Raw genomic sequence first — 26,272 nt, 5'->3', positions numbered from 1 at the left:
TATAGAAAAATATGTTCACTTTTTTTTTTTGAAGATTTTATTTATTTATTTGACAGAGAGAAAGACAGCCAGCGAGAGAGGGAACACAAGCAGGGGGGATGGGAGAGGAAGAAGCAGGCTCCCCACGGAGGAGCCCGATGTGGGGCTCGATCCCAGAACGCCAGGATCACGCCCTGAGCTGAAGGCAGACGCTTAACGACTGAGCTACCCAGGCGCCACTCTTAAGTAAAATACAAATTAAAACTACATTGAGATTATCGTTTCACTCACCAGACTGGCATAAAAGTTAAAAATGGCCAAACTGTGACCAAGCTGTGGGAACACAGGTGCCCTCAACTATTACTGGTGGGAAGGAGAAGGTCCCACCCTCCACAGAGGGGAACTGAGCAGTAACAAAACTACATGCATTTATTTATCCTTTGACCCAACAATTCCCTCTAGAAATTTTTTTCAAAATATACATGCCCAACAGTACAAAAATATGGTGTGCACAAGGTTAATTGCAGCATTATTTGTCTGAAAAAATATTGGCATCTGCCTAAATAACCAAGATTCACTGAATAAACCACGATATGTATACCCTGGAAAAAAGGAGGACAATCCCTAGGAAATGGCACAGGATTGTTTGGGATATATTAAGTGAAAGAAGTAAAGTGCAAAAAGCATTCATACTGGGGCGCCTGGGTGGCACAGCGGTTAAGCGTCTGCCTTCGGCTCAGGGCGTAATCCCGGCGTTATGGGATCGAGCCCCACGTCAGGCTCCTCTGCTGTGAGCCTGCTTCTTCCTCTCCCACTCCCCCTGCTTGTGTTCCCTCTCTCGCTGGCTGTCTCTATCTCTGTCAAATAAATAAATAAAATCTTTAAAAAAAAAAAAAAAGGATTCATACTGAGCTACCTTTTGTGTAAGAACAAGTAAGAAACACAGAGGATAAACCTGAAACTAATGAGATCATTTACCTACAAAAGGGAGGAGGACTCGGGTGGAGAACAAGGGGCTGGGAGACTAATGCTCCAAAGTATGCTTTGTATATAGTTTTGACTAAATGGTAATGTTTTACCTACCAAATTAAAGATAAGCCAGGACTATCCTGTGCCACAAAACAGAATGTGCTCAAAGAGATAACAGCATGTCAAAGGACACAGAGGTGTGTTTGAAGGGGCTCTCACTGGCCAAATCAGGAACAATCTGAGCATCAAAATAAGTAAAGACAGTAATAAATTATAATCACTAGACAAAATCAAGAGTCCACACTGAAAACAAACAAAAACAAGGAAAAGCACTTCCTTATGCTGGAATGCCAATTAATAAATATAGAAGGAGTGACAGAATTAGAAAATCACCTTTTTGTAGCCACAGTAAAAATGGATTTAGGCAAGAATTATCAATAGATACTAAAAGGGGTGAGGGAATTTAATGAGGAACAGGAGAGCAACACAGTCTCAAAATACTTTCCCACATATTGCTTATAAACTAAGAAAGGAAAAATACAAAAACTAAACAGGAAATTTCATTAAGAGCTTAATCCTAACATCACCAACAAGGAACAAACAGATCTCATCTCTGGACGGGACACCCTCAGAGGGATAATCACTTAAGTAGTATTCTAGCCCCAAATGCATAACCTGAATCTAATCATGAGAAAACATTCAAACTCAAGTTGAGAAAAATTCCCTAAAATAACTGGCTTGTACTCGAAAAAGATGTTGCTGTCACCAAAGACTAAAGAATTGTAACAGATAAAAGCTGACTGAGACATGACGACTGCATACACTGTGTCATCCTGGACTTGATCATTTCCTGGGGAAAAGAAAAACTGTATAAAGGACATGACTGGGACAGCAGATGAAACTGAAAAATGGATGGCAGGTAACAGAAGACCAGTAATCCATCTCCTGTGCTCAATAACAGCACTGCGGCTATAAAAGAACACCGCTGTTCTCAGGAAATACAAAGCGAATATTAAGGAGTAAAGAGGACTTCTGCGTTCAACATACCCTCCAATGGCTCAAGAAAAAAAAGAGAGGGAGAATAACAGAATAAGCATGCAGAACGTTAAACTGAGTCGAATGTGAAACAGGTTAAAGAATATACATGAGTACTCTGTATTTTATTCATGAAAATTCTCCTTACGTTTTGAATTATTAAAGAAGCTGAAGGTGGTTTCTGAGACACAACGATATATATTCAACAGCCAGTGCCACCCTCAACAAATTCTTTTGACTTATCTGTTCACACATGAGTGTGGTTAATAGACAACTTGGTCGTTTTAACTATCCATATGCCACCTATTGATAAATAACTTCGAAACCATCATTTATGATGTACCTGGTATCAATGTCAGCTGCCTGGATTGTGTTAAAAAGCAATTCAGCAACACCTACTCCCTCAACATTGATCAAGTGAGGCTGAAATAAAGCTTCTGGTGCTTCAAATCTCTCTCCCCCAACTTTGATAATGCGGCCATCTGGGAGCTAGAAACCAAGAATAACCAGGTATTAGTCAGCAAAACATTAAAAAATTTCCCAGTGTTCTCTAGAACACTAGTACTTTAAACACATCTGTTCAATAACCAAAATCATTATCAGCAACACGCTTCTCCTAAAATAAATTTTTGAAAAAGAAAAAAAGGTAAAAAAAAAACACATTTAGACAGTTGTTATTATCATGCAGTTTTGCTTTTAAATGCAGAATATGCCATCATGCCCCGCTCCAACACATCAGGAATTTCTCGGAAAGTCAGCAATGCGTGAGTGCGTGTTACGTTCCACTGCTGCGCGCAGCTAAGCATTAACGAACCAGCGCATCTGGATTCCTGCTGCTGTCAAGGCTGCTCCTCTACTAACACAGCTGTGATCTATTCGCGGGTATTTTTACCATGCGGCACAGACACCTTCAGTTAAAATGTTTAGATAACTTCTTTTACCAAGTAATTACACTGGGAAACTTTACTATTTTGCCATCAAAATACTTCATATCATGTGTAAAACTTCTGTCAAATAATTTAATCTGAAAAATGTTTTATGATCAAAAAGTTTAAGAAAACTTGATCTAGACTACTTTTTTTAAGACTACTTATTAAGCAGTTCTACTGTATCCTACTTACTAGACCCTATTAAAGCTTTTTTTTTTTTTTAAAGATTTTAAGTAATCTCTACACCCAAAATGGGGCTCAAACTCACAACCCCAAGAGCAAGAATCACATACTCTACCGACTAAGCCAGCCAGGCTCCCCTCTAGACCCTATTAAATTTTAAATAATGGATAAATACAATTTTAACTTAAGCAAATAAGATTTAAGAGAGAGAGAACACGTGCGCACATGCACGCACGGGTAGGGGAGCAGGCAGAGGGAGAGGGAGAGAAACTTGACCAGGCTCCACGCCCAGCACACAACCCAACACAGGGCTTGAGGCACAGCTCAATCTCACAGCCAAGAGACCTGAGCTGAAGTCAAGAGAGGGTCACTTAACCTACTGAGCCACTCAGGCGCCCCTGAAGCAGATTAAGATTTAAACAACAGGTCAGATATCATTACAACATGACCATGGTACAGAAAACTCTTAAGTCACATCATGTTTATATTTAATTAAATGAGAAAAGTAAAATCCCTATTTATTTATTTAATCTTTATTTTTTTGAAGTAGGCTCTATGCTTAACGTGGGGTTTGAACTCCTGACCCTGAGATTAAGAGTCAGATGCTCCACTGACTAAGCCAGCTAGGCACCCCCAAAAAAACTCTTTTTTTTTTTTTTAAAGATTTTATTTATTTGAGAGAGAGAGAGTGTGTGAGTGCACAAGCAGGGGGAGGGGCAGAGGGAGAGGGAGAAGTAGACTCCCCAGTGAGCCCAATGTGGAGTTTGATCCCATGACCCTGAGATCATGAGCTGAGCTGAAGGCAGACACTTAACCGACTGAGCCACCCAGGTGCCCCTCCCTCTCCTAAAACTACCTCACAACTCATTGGATTGACCTAAATTATAAGCATGACTATGTATGCTGGCATTTGACCCATTTCCATAGGAGATATCAGAATTAGTTTTACATTAACATTTCTAACAGTATATTTGTAACAATATGATTACTGTAATTGCATTTGGATTCTAAAAATGACTTTCCAGTATCACAAAGTACCACAAAGCAAGTTTTTTTTTAAAAAACGTTTTCTCCATGTTTACAGATCCATGCAAAAGCAATCACATCTTTCAAAACCTCCACAACTGTCTTTTAATAAATTGTATCAAATTAAAAAAAAACAAAACACCCAAAAAACAAAAAAACCCCAAGGATGCTGATTCAAACATTTACCCTTAAAAAAATAAAAACCCATCAGGTGAGTTTAGAAACCACATGAAATCACCCAAGATATCTGGAAAAACTTTACACAGTACAGTTATTGGCAAAACCTCTGTAGCTCATACTTAGCCTCTCTGATGGTGTGGTTTTCTTTCCACACTCTGGCTGCTGGTCAGCATGGGGCCACCCGGCCTAGAAGCTACCCACCTCTAGACCCTACCTGTTAAGACTGTAGGATTCTCTTTTTTTTTGCTCCAAATCTTATCCTATCCCTTGTCAGCCCTTATCCCTCTTCATTTACTCATCAGTTTCATCAGCCTGCTGTTTTTTATTTGTTGTGCAGCTGACGCTGTAACAATGTGGGTTTGAACTGCACGGGTCCACTGACACATGGATTTTTTTTGCCAAATACAGTAGAGTACTATAAATGTATTTTCTCTTTCTTATGATTTTCTTAGTAACATTTTTTCTTCCTACCCTACTTTATTGTAAGAACATGGTATACAATACATATAACATACAAAATATGTTAGTTAACTGTTTATGTTATTGGCAAGGCAATAAAGGTAGGCTATTAGTAGTTAAGTTTTGAGGGAGTCAAAAGTTATACACTGCATAGGGGGTTGCCCCAAGGGTCAACTATATATATTTTTGTAAGCCACCTCAAATTCTTTGAGAAAGGAGAGGAGAAATTAAATAAAACATTTCTTACGTTTCTTAGTTCCCTCATCTTTTGTCTCATGCCATTTTCTTACAAATAAGTCAAGTGGATGAAAAATTATAAATCTAGAAGGAACTGTCAAAAAAGCTTCAGAAAAGAATCCCCTGGGCAAATCTGGAGACTATTAAGTTGCTTGTCAATTATTTGGATCAGTATTGCTTAAAAATAAAACAATATAATCTATAAAAATTAAGTTATTTTTTAAATGACTATTTCATACATATTTGTGATATGTAGAGCCTACATGAATCAAATGGTTTAAGAATACTTGCTTTCATTGCCTATTACTTGATTTCATTTTAGTAATGACTAGATCAAAAATGAGATATGGGGGGCGCCTGGGTGGCACAGCGGTTAAGCGTCTGCCTTCGGCTCAGGGCGTGATCCCAGCGTTCTGGGATCGAGCCCCACATCAGGCTCCTCCGCTGTGAGCCTGCCTCTTCCTCTCCCACTCCCCCTGCTTGTGTTCCCTCTCTCGCTGGCTGTCTCTATCTCTGTCAAATAAATAAATAAAATCTTAAAAAAAAAAAAAAAAAAAAAAAAAAAAAAAAAAAAAAAAAAAAAAGAGAGATATGGAAGTACTTTACATCCAGATGAATACAACAGACTTAAGATAAAAATACGTTAAAAATTCAAGTAAAATCAACTCTCCTGGTGTAACCTATAACTGGGTTCTCAGTCTTACTAGTTACACTTTCAAGTTAACGTTTGTTTTGAACGTCTCATTAAGGACATGCAAAGTCAGGAAAAGACTGCCACCTATTGAATTATTGGAGGAATACCACAGGAGGAGCACTTGCCGAAGTGTGCTCCGTAGAACATGAGTCTCATGAAATGCTGGACTCCTGTAGTCTAATGAGGTTGAGAAACAGGCAGTTTACCATACTCTCACAGGCATATACATATTAGCACATCAAAGGCTCTAAGAAGTTCTGAAAGTAAAGTGAAACTGACTCCCAAACTTACTGGATGATGTAAACTCCACTTTAATTTTTGTGAAATTACTTAATAACATCTCAGGGAAATAACATTCTGTAAAACACATGTTGAAAATGCTATTTCAGATATCAGAATCTCAAAATAACATCTCTTATCTAATTATATCCTAAGGTAGAAAAGCAATTTATGATTCTTGCCTTATTTCAAATTAAGTGGTGTCCTAAAATAACTAAATCAAAGAATCTTATTGTAGAAAGACTAATATTAAAGGTCACACATATACAAACTCTAACAACTCAAAAAAATACTGATTCTAAGAAAAACTACTGAAGCACACACCAATATTCATGGCACTCCACTTGAAAACCATGTTATATTAAATGCTGGAAATACTTACTGTGTAAGATTCGACTAATACTGTGGTTTCTAAGGCCAGCTTCTGCTCTTGCTCAATATTATACCCCACGTAGCACAATTTTTCTTTAATCATGCGAACTGTTTCAAAGTCAGCAGAATGGTTGAAGGCATATCCTCGCAAAAGCAGCAGCTGGTACAAAAAACAGCAGTAAATTCACAATTAATCTGAATGAGTTCAACTCTGGCAAACTATCATTGCTCACTAAATAGCTCACGTCGATAACAAATGCAATGGACAGTGGATCCTTAGGTCTTACTGGGTATTTCAGATATGGAATTGTACTTTGCATAATTATGGATTTATATTTCAGTTTCACAGAGAGTGAACGAATTAAGAGTTTATGAATAATAAATGGGCAAAACAAGCTTAAAAAACCAAGCTAGTTTTAAAAAATTACTGTTTGCTAATGTTTAGGCAGTTTTGATAAATAATCAAAATAAATATTTTGATAAATAATATTTTAGTACTGGACTCTTAAAATCTGCCATTTGCTCAGTCAATGGCATAGTCATGAAATATCCCCAGGTCTTGCAAAGTTTTATCCCTAACTTCTTCTTTTTTTTTTTTTTTTTTAAAGATTTTATTTATTTATTTGACAGAGAGAGAGACAGCCAGTGAGAGAGGGAACACAGGCAGGGGAAGTGGGAGAGGAAGAAGCAGGCTCCCAGCAGACGAGCCTGATGTGGGGCTCGATCCCAGGACTCCAGGATCATGCCCTGAGCCGAAGGCAGACGCTTAACGACTGAGCCACTCAGGCACCCCTTATCCCTAACTTCTAGTATTATGTCCGACACATAGTAGATGGGAAAGAGCATCTGTCAATCAAATAAATGATGAGAATTCAAGTTAACAGAAAAAAATTCAAATGAAGAGAATTCAAGTTAACAGAAAAAAAAAAACCCCATAATATGGATCATGAACAAACTGGACTTTTCATATAACAACTTTAAAAATTAATCCCCTAATCTTTGTGAGAAAACCCTCAGACATTCCTCAGAGAGAATTTTGGCCTGGAATGAGAGTATTATAGTTCTCATTAGCTTGATCTCATTATTACTCTAAATGAGACGAAAGGAAGCCGATGTCAAGATAAAGACTTATACAACCCATTTTACTGCACAGACATCACCCTAGAAGAGTTTCTCAACAGTAGCACCAATGATATGGTGGGCCTTAACAATTCTTTGTCGTGGGGGCTGCCCCGTTCATTGTAGGATGTTTAGTAGCATTCCTGCACAGCGGCAACAACCAGAACATGTCTCCAGACATTGCAGAATGTCCCGGGGGGGGAGGGGGGCAGCATCACCCCTGGCTGAGAGCCACTGACCTGGAGAGAATAGATTAACTACACATTTTTTTTTCAACATTAAAAAAATACACATGCCTCTAAATAACAGCCTCATATACTTTCTCCAGCAACATTTTAAAGAAAATTATAACTAATGATAATCAGAAGTAAACTTTAATATATAGTAAACACTTAAAACTGGATATATTCCATTAAAACTACTAAATATTGAAGTCTGGTACAACTGGGTCCTGCTTGGTTTTTTAAAAGATTTATTTGAGAGACAGAGAGAGAGAGGGCACGCATGCATGAGCTGAGGGGGGTAGGGGGTGGGGAGTGGGGGCAGAGGAAGAAGCAGACTTCCTGCTGAGGGGGGAGCCTAACGGAGGGCTTGATCCCAGAACCCTGAGATCTTGACCTGAGCCCAAGGCAGATGCTTAATTGACTGAGCCACCCAGGCGCCCCGCAAAGAAAGGTTTTTATGGCAGAAAAGGCTGCCTCTATATTCAAGAAGTTTTAAAGTCTCTTCTATCTCACTGCCAAGTGCTCAGGGAATAGCAAACATAATTCTATAATGACGTTTTCTATTCTCATTACTCTAGAGAGAGCATGTGCATAAATCTTACATGAATTTTTACATGAGTAATGGGGTAAATGGGCCATTGCCCTAGTGGTACAGAAGATCTGCTATGATCCTGAGAGGATATATTCAAATACGTTAAGTTAGTAAACATAAACTACAAAAGCTAATTTCTATGATACCTTCTTTTGCTTACCTTGATAAGATATCTGGTAATATCCCTTCCGGCAATATCCAGTCTCCTGGTAAGGTGAGGGAGAGAAAAGCCTTCATACACTGGACAAATGTGAGTTACACCATCTCCAGAGTCCACCACTACTCCAGTCAATAAACCTGTGTGAGAACCATGAGGTTTTAAATAAAAGGCCAAATTAGAAAAATCAGAGCCAGCAAATTTCAAAACTTAGTACAGAAGCCAAACTAGAAACTTCACCAACCAGAACAGACTAGAAGCCAGTATTTCTTTATTATTTGTTACTTTGCAGTTTACTTCTAACATCTAGACACTAAAGTGAGTGTTCTCACACGTCTCTTGTGAGACTTTTAGTCTAACTGTGTGCTATCCCAGGATTTGAGAAGAAACAGATTCAAAAGAAACAGATTCTAAGACCTAGGACTAAAAAACACAACATGTTCTTAAGGCTTAGTACAATTCTTTATTTTTCTTTCCAATTTAATCTTGATCCCTGAATTCCCTTGAAGTGAATTTTTCTTTCTTTTTTTTTTTAAAGATTTTATTTATTCAACAGAGATAGAGACAGCCAGCAGGGGGAGTGGGAGAGAAAGAAGCAGGCTCATAGTGGAGGAGCCCAATGTGGGGCTCGATCCCAGAACTCCAGGATCACACCCTGAGCTGAAGGCAGAGCTTAACCGCTGTGCCACCCAGGCGCCCCTGAAGTGAATTTTTCTAAAGCATGAATGGTAACTTTTAGGAAAACCACTGTGAGAGATAAATACTATACTAGTTGACAGTGAACCTGTTGAAATAATGTACTTATTATTTTTGTCATACAATATATTCAAAACTGTGTTTTGGAAAAATTCCTATTGATACTAGATAGATGGAAATTTGAGAATAATTAATCTTGACTGGCAAAGGATCACTTCAATTATTCACCAGAAACCAGAAAGACAATGTCAGTTAAATGTTATAATAAAAGAACAGCAAAGAAGCTGGCTTCTTTCCCATAGATACTATTTAAAGTACAAATGACTGCAAAAGTTGCCTTCTGCACTAAGGTTAATTCCGGTAAAACAAAAAACTTTTTCTGACTCGAATTTTTTTTTTTCTTTTTTTTTCTTTGTTTTTTCCATTTTTTTTTTTTTTGTGTGACTCGAATTTTTTAATAGTTAATAATCTAATAATGTTTTAACCAAAAAAATTTTTTAACCTTATAGAATATGCAATGTCTGAACTTTCTTAACCGTTAATCATTTTCACATCCCTGAATAGGCTCTCTCCCTTTTTTTTTTTAAAGATTTTATTTTTATTTATTCGACAGAGATAGAGACAGCCAGCGAGAGAGGGAACACAAGCAGGGGGAGTGGGAGAGGAAGAAGCAGGCTCATAGCAGAGGAGCCTGAAGTGGGGCTCGATCCCATAACGCCGGGATCACGCCCTGAGCCGAAGGCAGAAGCTTAACCACTATGCCACCCAGGCGCCCCGGCTCTCTCCCTTTTTTTTTTTTTTTTCTTTTTTAAGATCTTATTTATTTATTCGACAGAGAGAGAGACAGCCAGCGAGAGAGGGAACACAAGCAGGGGGAGAGGGAGAGAAAGAAGCAGGCTCATAGCAGAGGAGCCTGACGTGGAGCTCGATCCCATAACACCAGGATTACGCCCTGAGCCGAAGGCAGACGCTCAACCGCTGTGCCACCCAGGCGCCCCTCTCTCCCTTTCTTAATACAAACTTGAATGCACTATTAATATTTAATCATAATGATTTATCTTTGATACATTTATTCAATCTACTTCCTTTTGAAGCTGATGTCTTTCCTTGATTGATGGTGTATATAAATCTTCATAAAAAGCTTTATAAAAATCATCTACTGCCTTTTAATGCTGCATTCCTCTCAACAAGAAACACTTCATTGCAAAAAAAAAGAGGAATCCACATCATTCATTCAAAAACACTCCCAGTAATATCAATGAAAGCAGGGATTTACATTTTATTTTCCAAACAGACCTTCCCATCCAACTGTAGCTTATTTTCTCCCACTCCCACCAGGGTACAGACTAGCCTTTCCCTGTACACATTTGACTCATTTCCAGCACCGCACCATTTTGTCGCTGGAGTATCCATTCTTTTCACTTCGATTCCTATGGATTCTTTAAGGTTCAATAGAGTTCATATCTTTTCATTTACACCTTTCCTGACAACTCTAATCTCCAGATTCCCTAATTCCAGTTATTCCCTTCAATCCTGTTTGTAGCACGCAGTCACAAACATAGCTTCCCAACTCACCGTGTCACTTCTCTTATTCACAACCCTTCCACGGCTCCGAATGCTTCCTCCTACCTTTGCTTAACTGGTAGCACTAACCACCTTGTTTAGAAGGAGAATGTTACTGTGGCTCAGAGTTCTTTTGATCATTACTGGACTATCATTTCTCAAAATCAAGGATTCAACAGTTAACAAATGACTAAATATCAGGAATTAAAAGAGGGTATCTTCCACTGGACGGAAATAAATGTATGAATACTGCTAGAAAAATCCATTGTCAGTTTTATTCAAATATGATTTAATCAAAAATTCACTTCAACAGAAATGCCTATCCTCACCACCTAAATGAAACTATTATCACTAGTTTCAAAACTTAGATTCAAAATTTTAGTATCTATTTTTTCCAAAGTATTTTCTAAAACAATTTCTAAAATTTATTTTTCTAAAAATGAAATAAAATTATATCGGTGCAGGCAAACACTCCTTGTACAGTAACGAGTGATTTTAAATTCCTTCTTCAAAGGAAAATTGTTCACAGCTAAAATGCAATCACCTTAAGGTGGAGAAGACCACGTCCAGCTCACTCACCGCCACATCCTCTGCACTAAACAGTGCAAGGTACATTCTACCTGGTGAATGAACAAAGCTTCTTTGGAAATTTCATTCCCCCAAGTATTTTCTAAGTATCTATATGTAGTACTGAAGACAGTTTAATGAGCCAATGTGTATTCTTACAAGGTGATTTTTACTAATCTGTGTTTAGAATTGGATGGGTCACACAGTATTAAAGTGAGTTTTCTAAGTACTATGTCATACTCATAGCTAACTACTAAGGCTGAAGACTTAGCTCAAGTGTCACCTCCTTCAGAAACCTTCTCTGCCATGCCGAGTCAAAATTATCAGTTTCTATATCTTTTTCCCCATTAGACTCTAAGTTCCTTGAGGGCCCCTTCATATTTCAAGTGCCTAACAGGCTGTGTGGCACATATCTGACAGCCCCATAAATTCTCTTAATAAGAACATCAGAATATAAAGAACTCTCCCCACCCCACGTGGCCAATTTTTATTCTCAACAGAAAGGGAGGCCATTATTAATGGCAACACAAGAAAACATAAGTTAGGAAGGCACTTCCAAATGTCTACCTTCTCCCCTCCTATGTATACAACAAGCATGATTTTATACTAACTTTTTTGGATCTCTATGTTTTTGTTTTTTTTTTAACTGCCAATTCTTTTTTTTTTCCCCAAGATTTTATTTGAGAGAGAGTGAGCGAGAGCGAGAGAGAGAGAGAGAGAGAGAGCACAAGCAGGGGGAGCGGTAGGCAGAGGGGGAGCGGTAGGCAGAGGGAGAAGCAGACTCCCTGCTGAGCAGGGAGCCAGATGTAGGACTCAATCCCAGGACCTTGGGATCATGACCAAGGACAGATGCTTAACCGACTGAGCCACCTAGGCACCCCAAATCTGACAATTCTAAGGACAAATTTCATGTTCATTCTTCACTGCATAAGAAACTTTTACTTTAAAATAGTCTAAAAGAGGAAACCTCCTACTTTTTAAAAAATTGAGTTCTCTTCTACCTTAAGTCCTTCATTGCTTAATGAAGGAAAAAAAAACATATGTGATATTTTATTTGACAAATTTTAGAAATTATGAAGATATCTGAATATTTGAAGATATTTAAATAAATATTGAATATTTGAAGATATTTAAATAAATACAGAAATACTGTGCTTTTCTGGGATTTACAACTTATTGAAAAATCAAATTCCTCTGACATAAAATGCACTTAATGGCTGCTGAATTGATTATTCTAAAAGTTAAGTTTCACCTACCTTGAGCATACAAAGTCAGAACTGCCTGGATAGCAACATACACGCCAGAGAACTGGTAAGTTTCAAACATTACCTGAAAATGCAAAAGGAAAGAAAGAAATGCTGGTATTTAGAATTACATAGTAAATATTTTTATGCTTTCCTGATGGTCACAGAGTAGATTAGTTGCCAAAATAGAATCAAAAGGGACCTAAAAGGGTCCTCCATTCTCCTCAGCTGTCACAGAGCTCTAATGCGGGGAACAGATTTTTGGATACATACTGAATCCTCGAGTATTTCCTAAGTGCTACAAAGCAAAGATTTTTGAGTGTTTTAGTTAATGGCTAATTACAGTGGAAGAAAGATCTCTGCATTTGAACAAGCCTTTCNGGGAGGGGAGGGGAGGGAAGGGAAGGGAAGGGAAGGGAAGGGAAGGGAAGGGAAGGGAAAAGAAAGTAGTAAAACAGCAGGGCAGGAAGACAAAAATATATGCAGTAATTCCTGAATGCTGGCAGATATAGAAACTGCCTAGCTGTTAAGCCCACCCTTCCAGCTTGAGCCCTTGCTTCGGTGCCACTCTCAGCTGAGCTACACTAAAGGGAGGAATCTCCTTGTGCCCTCTCAAGTCACAGCCATGCTCATTCTCTGTAGTCCAGGTGGGCTGGCAACATCCTGTAGGACTTTTTCTGTCATCTACAGTGAGCATTCCTTGACTGGCAGGGCTGACTACCACTCTGTAAATCTAGATACCTAGAAATTTTACAACTGACCACAATGAGAATTACATAGAATTTAAATGTTATTACTCTGAAACACATATTCATCAATTAAGCAACTAGATACTCTAACCAGATATTCTAATCTAGCCAGTACTCATCAATTACGCAAGGAGATATTCTAACCAGTATTCTATTCCATCATCCTTTATTCCCCCCCCACAGGGGAGAAAACGGAAGAGTGAAGCTGTATTTGCTTTTGTCATCTTTAAAGTCCATTAGAATTTGTTTTTTTTTTTTTTTTTAAAGATTTTATTTATTTACTTGACAGAGATAGAGACAGCCAGCGAGAGAGGGAACACAAGCAGGGGGAGTGGGAGAGGAAGAAGCAGGCTCATAGCAGAGGAGCCTGATGTGGGGCTCGATCCCACAACGCCGGGACCACGCCCTGAGCTGAAGGCAGACGCCCAACCGCTGTGCCACCCAGGCGCCCCTAGAATTTGTTTTTATTTGTAAGATAATTAGAAAGTACTTGTAGTACTAAATCAACTTTCTGGATTATCAGTCACAGCCAAATTTGCACCCAGAAGTAAAAAAGAGCATTAAAAGAAGGTGAGACTTTGCAGCACAGTAAAACCAGCTCTTATCATTCTAGCAGATTAAAAAAAAAAAAAATGTCCTAGTGAAATAGCTAGCTAGTGGAAAAGGCATCCAGGTATAACGTCATCTCCCTGACTTTTCACCTGAGGGGAAACTTGGTTTTCATTCTGACATTGTGTTGCTTTCCTAAAGAGGTTTCCATGTGTAGGAAGAACCTTTTGGTTTAATGCAAAAGTACCTCTTACTCTGATTTTACAATGCACTGTTAAAAATAAATACCAATTACAAATGACTACTTATCTATCACAAAGTATTAGTAGTTATAAATCATTTAGAAAGAATAAATTGCAACTAAAATATGAACTAATATAATAACGGCCATCTTTCACAGTTCTAGGGGTGGTCAGGAGGGAGGAAAATGATATAAGCCATAAGGAATGACATGGATTTTGTAACTAAAACCAGGATCTTAAATTTTTAAAACACTTAATATAAAACTTAAGTTTTAATCCAGAATTTAAAAATATTGTCTAGCAACAATCTCTTCTAAAATCCTTCCAAAATTTCCATCAACACCTAAATATGGTCATAGAGTAAAACAGAATATTACATTAAGTAATACCTGCAAAAGCTACTAAGAAACAATTATTATAAGTTTTTACCTCAAATATAACAAAAGACAAAGACATACAGTTCCTATCTCATATAGAACAAAATATAATGAAAGACAACCTTGAAAAGTTACTTATCTAAACTATGAAGAATGCAGACTTCTTGCTCTCCGTACCTGCTTCCCCTAGAGCCCTTCAATCTCCTCCTGGCAACTCCCACCTCCCTCATCTTTAGCCTTCTCACCACTGTCTGCTCCCACTTCCTTGGTGAACCGATTATCTATATCCTGATGACTCCCAAGTTTCTATCTCCAGCCTTAGACTTTTCTCCTGAACTTGATCTCTTTACAGGTTTCCCGGCTATCCGAAAGTACAGCATTCCTATAAAACCCTAGGTAAAGCTGAAACGTAAATCAGAGAAGCAATTACCATTAGTTTATATGGAAAACTGAGTGTTCCCAATCCCCAAAAATAACCTCTCTTAGGCTTTTCTGATACCTTAGGACACATCTTGCTAAGGGATGCACAAAGTAAAACGAGATAAAGCCCAGATGCTCACAGACACACAGTTCAAAGCTACGGCCCCTTAATGCTGAGTGTAGTTCCAGGGTACGAGTCTGGCGGGTCCACTCTCGCTGCTCTGGGTGCGCACTGCCTCTAACAGCTTTCTACAAAACAAATGCTGAATGCAATTTTCGCTTTTCCCCCTCTTTCATTTAAGCGGAAATCCTCTTCGGACTTCTTTCAGTTAGTGAAAACAGGTACTAATGTAGGTCTTTGGTAAAAGTCAAGTGGCATAACATGAACTTTTGAAAAGTGGGAGATACCTCTATCACTCTGACATTTTTGACTGGATGTCTAATGAGGGCCTACCATGTCCAAAACTGAACTCCTGATCCATTCCCCTCAAATCCTGCTCTACTTATCTCAGTCTATTCCCATCTCAGTTGATGATAATGTCACCCTTCAGGTACCCAAGCCCAAACCTTTGGAGTCATCCCTGACTCTCCCCTCTATTACCCATATTTAATGCATCAGAAAATGCTTTGGCCCTACCTTCAAAATAGATTCACGGTCTCGCCACTTCTCTTTATTTCTGCTGCTATTACCCCTAATCCTAACCATCATTATCTTCTGTCTAGGTAACCGAAAGTCTTCAAACTGGTCTCTCTTCCACCCTTGCCTCCTCATGGTCTACTCACAACATAGCAGCCACAGAAACTGAAACTGGAGCACGTCCCTTTTGCGTGCCAGCCCTTCATTTCACTCAGAGTAGAATAACTCTCTTTAAGGGCCTGCAAGGCCCTAGATGATCTATCTGGCCCTGTTATTTCTCTGACCTCATCCCTTGCTGCTCTCCCCCATACTGGCTTCCTTGCTGACTCTGTAGCACACCAGGCTTGTTCCCATTTTAAGACCTTCACACTGGCTAGCTACTTCCTTTGTCTGGAATGCTTTTCCCCCACATAGCCTGGCCGATTCCCTTATTCTTTGTTTAAACATCACCTTCTCTGGGAAGCCTACACTCACACCCTGTGAAAAATGTAACCTCCCCACCCCCCTTAACCTGCTCTTTCCCCCTTCTTTAGCATCTATTATCTTCTAACAAACCGTTCAATTAACTCACTTTTTGGGTGGTGGGGGTGGGGTAGGGTGGAGGGGTGGGTGTCACCTGCCAGAACATAAGTTCCCTGGCAGCAGGACTTGATTTTGTTTACTGATATTTCCTACTTAAAAATAATGACTAGTTAGGTGCTCAATAAACAGGATCTGGGGGGAAACAATGATTTTCATTCCCTTTATCCTTAACAACGATGAAAGAAAGAACATTTGCTATACTGTCACATCACAGAAACACATTCATACACATCGCATTTAAAAACTTACCTCTACAATCTTCTCTCTGTTTTTGGTTGGGTTCATGGGAGGTTCTGTGAGTAAGATTTTACAGTTTCTGGTATCTATGTTAAGTTTCTCTGGTCCAAATGTATAATCCCACAGGTGTTTCATGTCATCCCAATTTCGTACTATGCCATTTTCCATTGGATAGTTAACTTCTAACATTGAGCGTAATTCACTTGCCTCATCACCGACCATAAGATCCTAGAAAATTATAAAATCAAGGCTTTAGAACAAATTTTTGCATAAAATATCTTCAGAAAATTACATTCCCATATTTTGGAAAACTTGGGAATAATTTAATTTTAATTTTTCTGGCACTATCAGATAAAGTTCCTCATTCCACAAGTTTAAAAAATCTTTTCTTTCAAGAACAATGCCTTGGAAAGTTTAATCATGGATAATAAATTTTTACGTACAACGTGGTTTAAGTCAATAAATGGACCTTACCTTTAATACATATGTTTCCAAAAGAAGAGCATTAGCACAAATAAACCCCACATTTTCATATTTTGGAGGGTTTTGTATGAGGTTTCATCTGTTTCTTTTGCTCAAATGTTCAAAAAATAAGGCCTGTGATATGTGAAATAGCACATCAGGGAAAAAAAACTTGTAGAAAAATGCTCAATGCATGCAGCACAGTTCTTTGTACTAAATATCGAAATGGTAAGTGTAAATGATACGTTTTAATGTACTACAAAGCATAATGAAAGAAGTTAAAAATTAAATGATTCTTTATTATATTGTAATAATGCAGATATGCACCACATAACTTGCAAATTTCACAAATTTCTACCTGTACATGCCTCAGAATTGAAATTAAGTTGATCAATGGAAATTTGTAGAGATACCAAAAATTAAGACACAGGGAAACAATTTTTAAAAATCAGCTCATGAGCAACATTTCCAACCTTAAAGTGTAATACTGAAAAACTATGCTAGCGCACGAGAAGCAGAGTACTCACAAGTCTTGTCTCCAAGGAGAGCATACTTAAAATGACCCACATTTGAAAAGTCAAATTTTGTATGTATAATAAGGCTAATGATGTCACAGAATTTAAACTACTTTTAAAAATCAGCTAGTCAAGTTATTAAATAATCCTGATTTCTACATATAAATTCAACTTAAAAAAGCTATCAGAAATAGCTGTTTGCTACAATACCATAAGTTTAAAACATGAGGAAATGAAAAGAAACTTTAAAATTAACATAAAATGTCTCAAAATAAGGCTTAAATATCCATGAGTTTAGAACTTTTAAAAATAACAATTTAAAAAAAGATCAGAGGTAAACCAGGGTGAGGGCTAAAAAAAAGATTTCTGGAAAATCCACTGAAAGCAACAACAAAAAGGAAAAACAAAGTTAAAGCAGATGCTAGAAATGTTCACTAAAACTTCTCTGTTGCAACTAATTTCTTATAAAGTTAATATACCATAACTTAAACACTCAAATTTCTTAAATATTAACTGTTTAAAATCACCTGATAGGAAAATGGAAAATTAAAAATCTGCATCTGTGAATTCTAGTCAATGACATGCATATGTTGAGTTACTTTAGGAGAAGTACATTGATACTTTGAAATACATCAAAAAAGAGATAGACTAATGGAGGGATGAATAAATAAATATGAGATATGTCCGTAGAGTAAATATTAATGTCAGAATCTACATGATGGGTATATAGGTTTCACTGTAAAATTCGTTCAACTTTGCTATACGTTCTAAACATTTAAAAAATGTTGGGGGAATCTACACCTACAAGAACATACATTACTTTTAACCATTATCAAATATAATACACAATCTTGTTACTTACTTTCCTCTAGAATGTATCATTCTATGTGTTGTACAAAGTTAATAAATTAATTAGATGGCTTACATAATCAATATACATTCACATCTATAGTTCATCAAATTTAGTCTGATCTGATTTCATCAGAATATTTACTTTTATTTCCATGCAAGAACAGGGATTTACATGTCTGACCCAATATCAATTAAAAATAAAAGCCTCATCTATCCTACTTCTAGAGCATACACACTGTAAAGGATTAACTGAAATAAACATCTGGCATTGAATATTTTACAATCCCTCTGAACAAAGAGGAGGGACAGTTAAAATGGAAAAAAGGTATTAACCTATGAAATTAGTACAAATATTCTCAAGTAGCTCAAGCACCTAATTCAAAAATTTATCTGTATCTAAAATTTTAATTAAAAAAATCATAAAACATATAATCTCCCCTAGAACATTTCAACTTCCAAAAACTACAAATGCCAAGAGCTTTATGTAACTCATCCTCATACCTCAGAACCTTAATTCTGACCACCCACCTCATCCCTGGACTTCAAGCCTAAACTACCACCTGTTACCTGAAAGAATGAGAAATCACAGTAACTGTCTGAGATGTTGTTTCAAAGGCATTATCTTTTATGAAAAGCAGGAAGTGTAGATTATATTTGTCAAGAATTACTCTGAATAATGTCACCTCGAATTGGAAAACAGAGTGAACACACTTTAAAACCATAATTAAATCCCTAAGAGGGAAATTCCATAAAAAAAAGTTTGTTAATAAAGCCTACACTGTTCTCTACAAGTATACACTTAATCTCCTTAAGATTTTAAGACTAATGCATGATCTTTTATTTAGTATAAATATAGGAATTTCCACATTTAAATGTTTTCATTTACCCAAAAGAAAACTCCACAAAGATACAGTTACTAGTTAAAATATAAATCACTAGAAATGCCTGATCTTTGTCAAAACTGCTTACAAGTAATATCAAAAACACACAAACCTGAAAATACCTACTATTGAAGCACTTAAGGACTATCACGGAAAAATATAAGGAAGAGTGAATTGTTTGGATGTGCCCAGCTTCTAGTTCAAAAGAAAAAGGGGCCACACAATGGTATTTATTTAGGGGGAAGATCTGTTGTTTATGGAAAAGTCTTGTAAGACTTTCACATTTTTCTTATTTATCCTCAGATAATGTAAAAATCTACTCATCAATAAAAATGGTATAGGAAACAAGTCAATCTCTTTTCTTCCCTTTTTACTATCTACAGGCATTGGCATATTAAAGTTTTACTCAGTTTATTACACATTTGCTACCCAACTGGATGCAAATACATACAGACTATGATAGGCAATGTTCAATTTAACATTGATCAATAAAATAGATTTATCCAAATATAACAACTTCACCCCAATTCTCTGGATCACACATATTCTAAATAAAGCTACTTGGTTTCTAATATTACGCACACCACATTCCATTTTAATTATAACATTCATCTACAAGAAACACAAGGAAAACAATTCAAAACTATGTTAGTAATTAGTTCTGCTTTGGTCCATTGTATGCAATCAGGAAAGTACAGGAATTAATTAGTTGCTACCAAATTGAAGCAATGAAAAAGGTTAAAAATCAAAGTACTTAAAATTAAAATATGGAATTGCCCCCCTCCCCAATACTACAGGGACACAAAACAACAACTACTGTCCCATCAAGCAAAAGTGGAAAACAAACAGAGAGCATGTGTGTAACCTCACTTACCATCTTTTTGTTATTCTACTTCAACAGGTCAAGAAAGGTGAAGAGAGAGAAGGTAGAAGTAAGAGTCAGAAAAGGCCTAAATAAAATCCTCACTGAAATTTTTAAACATACAAGCAATAGAGACAAATTAGGTAGAGGTCAGATGCAGTACTATATCTTACGGAGTTAATAATTAGGGCCAAATTAACATGGACAGTTATTACTCCTGAATGAAAATTAACTCATTAAACAATTCAAATATCCAGTTCTTAAGTCTATCACCACATTTCAGCTAACAAAACACAAAAGTATAGGTCAATCCACTGGGCACAGGAATTCCAAAAAGTCAAGTTTCTTTAATTCATTACTGAATTTAAGAATTTTAATTAAGGAAAATAAATAACAGAAAAGGTCTAGCTGAGTTGGTAGAGGGTGAGTTTAGAGTGTTTTTTTTTCTAAGCTCTAGTAGTCAAGTTAAATTTGACACAGACTTCTTTTACTATTTTCTACTGGAAGAACAAATTAACTTGAGAGACTTAAAAGACTGAGCAGATTGAACAGAACTGAGCCAACAGAACACAGAATGACAAACCATACAAGAAATGCTACTGGGGAATTCCTTAGCAAAAATGTCTTAGAATATAGACTAGTTTCATTTCTATCACTTGGCCTTAAAAAAGCAAGAGAGTGGGAACGAAAAAGATATGTAATCATTTGTGCCATGTTAGAGAATAAAATGGTTACACGTGATGTATCTGTACACCTCAAAAATGTTACTATTCATAAAGTATATTTAAAAAGACATTCTTTAAAAGCCTGATACTGAATAAAAAGTGTGACTTCCAACTTCACTAAAAAAGTTTGTCCTTATCACTAGTACTGGCTAAATTTTAAGTTGTTCATTTAAGATTAAATTCAAACAGAATGAAAGGCATTCACAAAAAGAGACTAAGGTATCGCCTAAATTTCCCAAAAGACCTTGAAAAAAAACATTATCATACTGAATGTCCCATTTGATTGTAAAATAACAAAACAGAGGCCAGAATCATTCACTACTTTAAGTCTTTAAAAATTCAACCCAGAACCTCAGTTTCAAGTTGACATTTGTACTCACTGTGTAACTCAATTCTCTAGTACCAAGAGCAGAGAGCTACCAAGTAGCAAATGTCTCCTAATTATTACTACCTTCCTAGATATCTCAATATCCCAAATGTCCCAAGAAGTACACTTAACTTGTATTTCGAATGACTCATAATCTAACCAAAGTTCTGCCAAAGACTGTCCAGACAGGACCAACAATGCTAGCTTGTTCCCAAATTATTCAGTAAAAGGGCCCCTAAATTCAACTGCATTTTTCATAATCTGATCCCTAGGCCACCTGCAGAATTTAAGTCAACTGGTGACCACTGTTCTTTTGACTGTTCTATTTTTTTCTTTTAAAATAGTGTAATTCACACTTGATTTCCCATCCCTTTAATACAGAGAAAAATCTATCATCCTTAATGTCCAGTCTCTCATGTTAAGTACAACATTCCTCTTTTCTCCTTACAGTAAGATAAATAATGCAGGGCCAACTCAAGATTTGCATAGCTTCTTCCTGTACATTATGGAAATCAGTTAATATATTGGTGAAAAAAGGAACCAATAAAATTTATATCCTGTTTTCCTGACTAGTTATATTAAAAAGTAGGAGGATCAGGCCATGAGAAGGAAGCAAAAGTCTTAGGTACCAAATAGACACTAATGTATAAAGAAAAATATATGGAACTGAAAGACATAAAAATATCAGGCTGATTTCTTTTAAACATTATATGTAATATGGGCTTTAAGTCTCTAATACAATAGTCACATCATTATAAAAATCTTATTAAGAGTTTTACTCCATTCAGAGAGTAATGGCATTTGTTTTTGAGTCTTTCTTCAAGTGCTGATATAAATTAAAAATATAAGAAATTCCGCCTCTTCGCTTTTCATGGTATCATACCTTAAAACTACTTAACTCTAAGAACACCCAAGTTTTTATCCTCATTTATCAATAAATAAAATATTACCTTGATTTCAATGTTTCCCACTTTGGTGGTTGATCTGATAATAGGTCTTCCAACCAAAGCTGGGAAGATGTGTTCTGGAAAGTTAGAGCCTGCATATCCACACTTCACAAACTGGAAAAGAACAGTAAAAGTGGGTTAGTGTCAAGGTATTTACCATGTCCATTTAAAAACAGCATCTGGAAAATACTACTTTGCATTTATACAATATTTTAAACTTTGGTGCCTTCGAATTATCCAAAGTAGTCACCCAATCTATCCTATTCTCCTTTTATTTCCTTTATGGCATTGACTACTTCTGAGTTCACGTTTATTTACCGGTTAACTGCTTATTTAGTGTGCAAGTCTCCCCACTACAGGGAAGTCTCAGGAAAGCAGGGAGCTTAACCGGAGCAGTTCATGGTAGAGCCCAACGCCTCAAAGAGATCTCAGCACACAATGGTCACACAAGGGAGAAACGGACAGATTCACTCAACAAATGCTAAGAATTTTTAAAAAGAGAAATGTTAGAAACTGAACAGAACTAATACTTCAATTCTAAAGCAGGCTTTCGTTTATCTCTAGCAATTCACTTAAGCAACATTTACCAAAATGGGGAAAAAAATGGCATCTGGACTCGCATCATGTTAGAAAAAACCATTTGGGGCACTTTTGACTGTTTACACTTTTATATTTAGATAAATGTATTTAGTAATACTAGGTAACCAGAATTTTATGTTCAGATAGTGTAGTTCTCCAGTGAGGGCCTAACACTGACTCTGATAATACTCTGTAAGAAACTGATACACTAAGAGATTTAACAACTACAGTAAAACTGAAAATAGAACCAAGGGTTTTTAATTCTTGTACCAATAATACAGTCTGTTCAGTCTTATTTTTAAGAGCAGACATTGCAACAAAAACGCAATTAAAAACTTCAGGGTAGGAGGAGGAAGCTATAGACCAGGAAATGTAATCATAGTCTCAACCCTCTTCCTTAACAAGTCTTCATTCATGTAAGTTATATGATGTAAGGATTTTTGTGTCTACTGATGAATCCCAAGTGCCTAGAACAGTGTCTGGCACATAGCAAGTGCATACTATATAACTCATCAATAAAAATTAAAAGTTTTGCTGTTGATTTGGGAGTATGATACTATGATTATTTTAATACAGACAGTATGTTTCATACTGAGAAAAAGTACATTGTTTCATGGCTCCAGGCACCATACAATCTCTGAAAAGAATTAAGGAGAAAAACAGTATCTGAGTGTGACACATGACAGTAATAACAAAAAGGTTGACAGAAACTATTAACCTACCCCTTGACAGAAAGGTACTGTGTACAAGGAACTGTTTTATTTGATGGTGGTAAAACTTAGCAACAATCCTAAACTTACTGACTTCTGACTAATACCACAAAATATAGAATTTTCATATTTCAAAGATCTCTATATCGACCTTGCTGAAAATATTGATGAACCACATTTAATTATAAATAGCCTAGAACATTCTGCCATCCAGAATTTCAAGTGAATTTCAAGTCTTTTATAAATAGAATTTTTTAAATATGTTAAAGTCATGACTTATGCAGATTAAAGCTATGAAAAATCTGTCTGAAATACCACCTGAATTCCTATCCTCTCAATTCACATTTACATTCTAGAATCTACATAAAACATACTATTCACATACATTTTCTTCCAAACCCACAAAACCTAGTCCTGGCCAGTTAACCTCTGAGCCACCAAGGCTAGGGTATTTTTCAGTTATAGCTACCCGTTTCTAAAACTATGATACAATTCTTACTGGATTATCTTTCAAGGCAATAGTAGGATATGATAGCACAAGGAATAATTTTTTTTTTTAAGACTGTATTTATTTATTTGACAGAGAGAGAGTACAAGCAGGGGTTGCTGCAGGCAGAGGGTGAGGGAGAAGCAGGGAGCCCGATGTGGGGCTGGGTTCCAGGACCCTGGGATCATGACCTGAGCCGAAGTCAGATGCTTAACCAACTGAGCCACCCGCACGCCCCAACAATACCCAAATTTCTATATGAATAAAATTTGTCATGATCATCAGCCTAATATCAGCATTAGTCATAATTTACCTTATATTCCAAATATAGAAAGTAAATATTATCCAGGTATTAAATTCTTATGTTTACCTCAAAGTAATGAACAGATAAGGACACTGGGTGGGTCAAAAGTGTCTATTGCAGGCTGAAAATGCTCACTTATATATTTTTAGATGTTTTTAAAGAAAATTACAGAATGAATGACTGAAAAAAGAATCAACAAGTTTGTAAGGGCCATCTTCAGCATATTAAATGTAAACAAATGAGTTAAGAGAGAAATCATATTAAAAATTGAAGGTAGGGGCACCTGGGTGGTGCAGTCGTTAAGCGTCTGCCTTCGGCTCAGGGCGTGATCCCAGCGTTCTGGGATCGAGCCCCACATCAGGCTCCTCCTCTAGGAGCCTGCTTCTTCATCTCCCACTCCCCCTGCTTGTGTTCCCTCTCTCGCTGGCTGTCTCTGTCAAATAAAATCTTAAAAAAAAAAAAAAATGAAGGTAGGAGGACCAGGCTGGCATGGGAAATAAATCAAATCCTGGTGCAGAGAGAAGACTGTGAAGGTTGACATGCTTCCCCTCTCATTCCAAGCTACACACACTCAGAAACACACAACATGGCAAATACATAAATAATCACATTTGTCAATGTTAACTGATTATAAATGTTCAGATGGGAGGTTTATATCTTAAAATTCTTGTTTGAGCGTATTTTAAGGGATGAAATATTTGCCAAGTGACTAAGGTAAAAAGACCTCCCTGAAATAAATATGAGACCCCCTGAAACTATAAAAACAATTGTAAACCCACTTATTCCTGTGCTTTACAAAATAAGGAAAGTTGGCATTTAATCCAAATTAAACATATCAATCACTTATTAATGAAATTACTTGTTCAGCTTAAGCAGTAGCTTACTGGAAGCAGGTGCTGCCTTAGTAACCCAGCACTAGCACTCCTACAAGGATACTCAGTCAAATGACAAAAGCTGTACTATTTCACATTATTTCAAATGTGAAAGTATTAATAGCTATAATAACAAGAATTTAATTAAAATAACTTATCTTTAATAACATAAAATGAAGACACAATTTGGCATTTCCTTTTTTGCAAAAAGTCAGTACTTTTTAAAAAAATCTAATTCATGTGATAAAATGCAAAGAAAATATTCTTTTCTAACTACTCATTTGGTATCATTTTAATCCTTGCAATACCTCCCCAGTCTAATCATTTTAAGACTTAGACTTAGTTCTCTCATTGTGTGCAAGAAGGCTATGTTTAAGAAATAGATTTTACCATATATAGTTTCCTCTTCATAACACTGTGGTTTGAACTGGCTCCCTTACTTGCCACTGAGTCATCAAATGGTAAGAACATGAACAGTACAATGTTCTTTCAAGCAAAAATGAAGAAAAAAATCCAATGACATTTGCTCTAAAGTACCTTTCTTCTCTCAAAAAATGAACTGGGATTTATAAAGCCCCATTTGAGCTTATATAATGGTAATTTTCCTTTATTAATTTAATCTGATGGTACTGATATATTCATTAATTTAATTGCCCAGTGATTATTCTCATCTTAAACCACAAAAATATTTATTCTATTTCAAAGCATTTTGCAGAGTGAAACCAAATTTGTTTTTGGTTTGTTTCTACTTCAAGCACTCCTAAATTCAACAAATAAACTAGCACAAATCTGATAAAGCACACCATAAGCAACAAATGTGAGAATTATAAATGAAAGCCTAATTACCCTAGTATAAGCTACTTTGTATCATCAGACCCTAAAAATTGCACCAGTCACACAGTAAGCACAGGAGTCTTCCCTGCCGGTGAACTATCTTAATGCTGATGAAATCACCCAAGTTTGGTAATAATACACACCATGGGCCCAGGCCCAACTCTTGAAAGACACCTAAATCTAAGCAGTTGTCCAGATTTTCATCTGTCTGGCCATTTTCAGTGGCTCTATTTAGATGGAAGCTTTAGTTTAGGTTTGAATGGTTATAAAGATGAAATGCATAAATTATTGGAATCAGGTAAGTTTTCCTCCTCTAGGCCACCCTAATGAGAGAGACCCTGTTCTAGTTGGGAGCTAGTGAGGAAGAGAGGCAGGACCAACATCTGGCATGTGATCCTAAGACTCACCCACTCTTAGAGCATTCCAATCGGGGCCTGCCAGCCGGGTTAAAAAAAAAAAAATCATCAATTTCTCAAACAGCCTATAAATCTAAAACCTAAAATGTGTAAGAGGCCAGCTGCTTTAGGGTAACAACTATTTACAGAAATTTTTAGAAATTAAATTTGCAAACACCTTCT

The 26,272-nt window shown here is 36.7% G+C and overlaps 1 protein-coding gene across 1 annotated transcript in view; it reads right to left on the bottom strand.

Annotated features, from left to right (window-relative positions):
• Positions 1 to 26,272, bottom strand: part of ACTR2 (actin related protein 2) — a 36,942-nt gene that overhangs the window by 8,162 nt on the left and 2,508 nt on the right. Inside the window, exons 2-7 of the mRNA XM_002917734.4 lie at positions 21,912 to 22,022; positions 16,310 to 16,525; positions 12,517 to 12,589; positions 8,438 to 8,574; positions 6,353 to 6,502; positions 2,327 to 2,472 (exon numbers count right to left, since the gene is read on the bottom strand). Coding sequence (XP_002917780.1) covers positions 2,327 to 2,472; positions 6,353 to 6,502; positions 8,438 to 8,574; positions 12,517 to 12,589; positions 16,310 to 16,525; positions 21,912 to 22,022 — 833 coding nt within the window. The remainder of the gene's footprint in view (positions 1 to 2,326; positions 2,473 to 6,352; positions 6,503 to 8,437; positions 8,575 to 12,516; positions 12,590 to 16,309; positions 16,526 to 21,911; positions 22,023 to 26,272) is intronic.

This window comes from Ailuropoda melanoleuca, chromosome 4, assembly GCF_002007445.2.
Source record: "Ailuropoda melanoleuca isolate Jingjing chromosome 4, ASM200744v2, whole genome shotgun sequence".
NCBI classification, from domain to species: Eukaryota; Metazoa; Chordata; class Mammalia; order Carnivora; family Ursidae; genus Ailuropoda; species Ailuropoda melanoleuca.
This window is presented reverse-complemented; position numbering and strand designations above follow the sequence as displayed.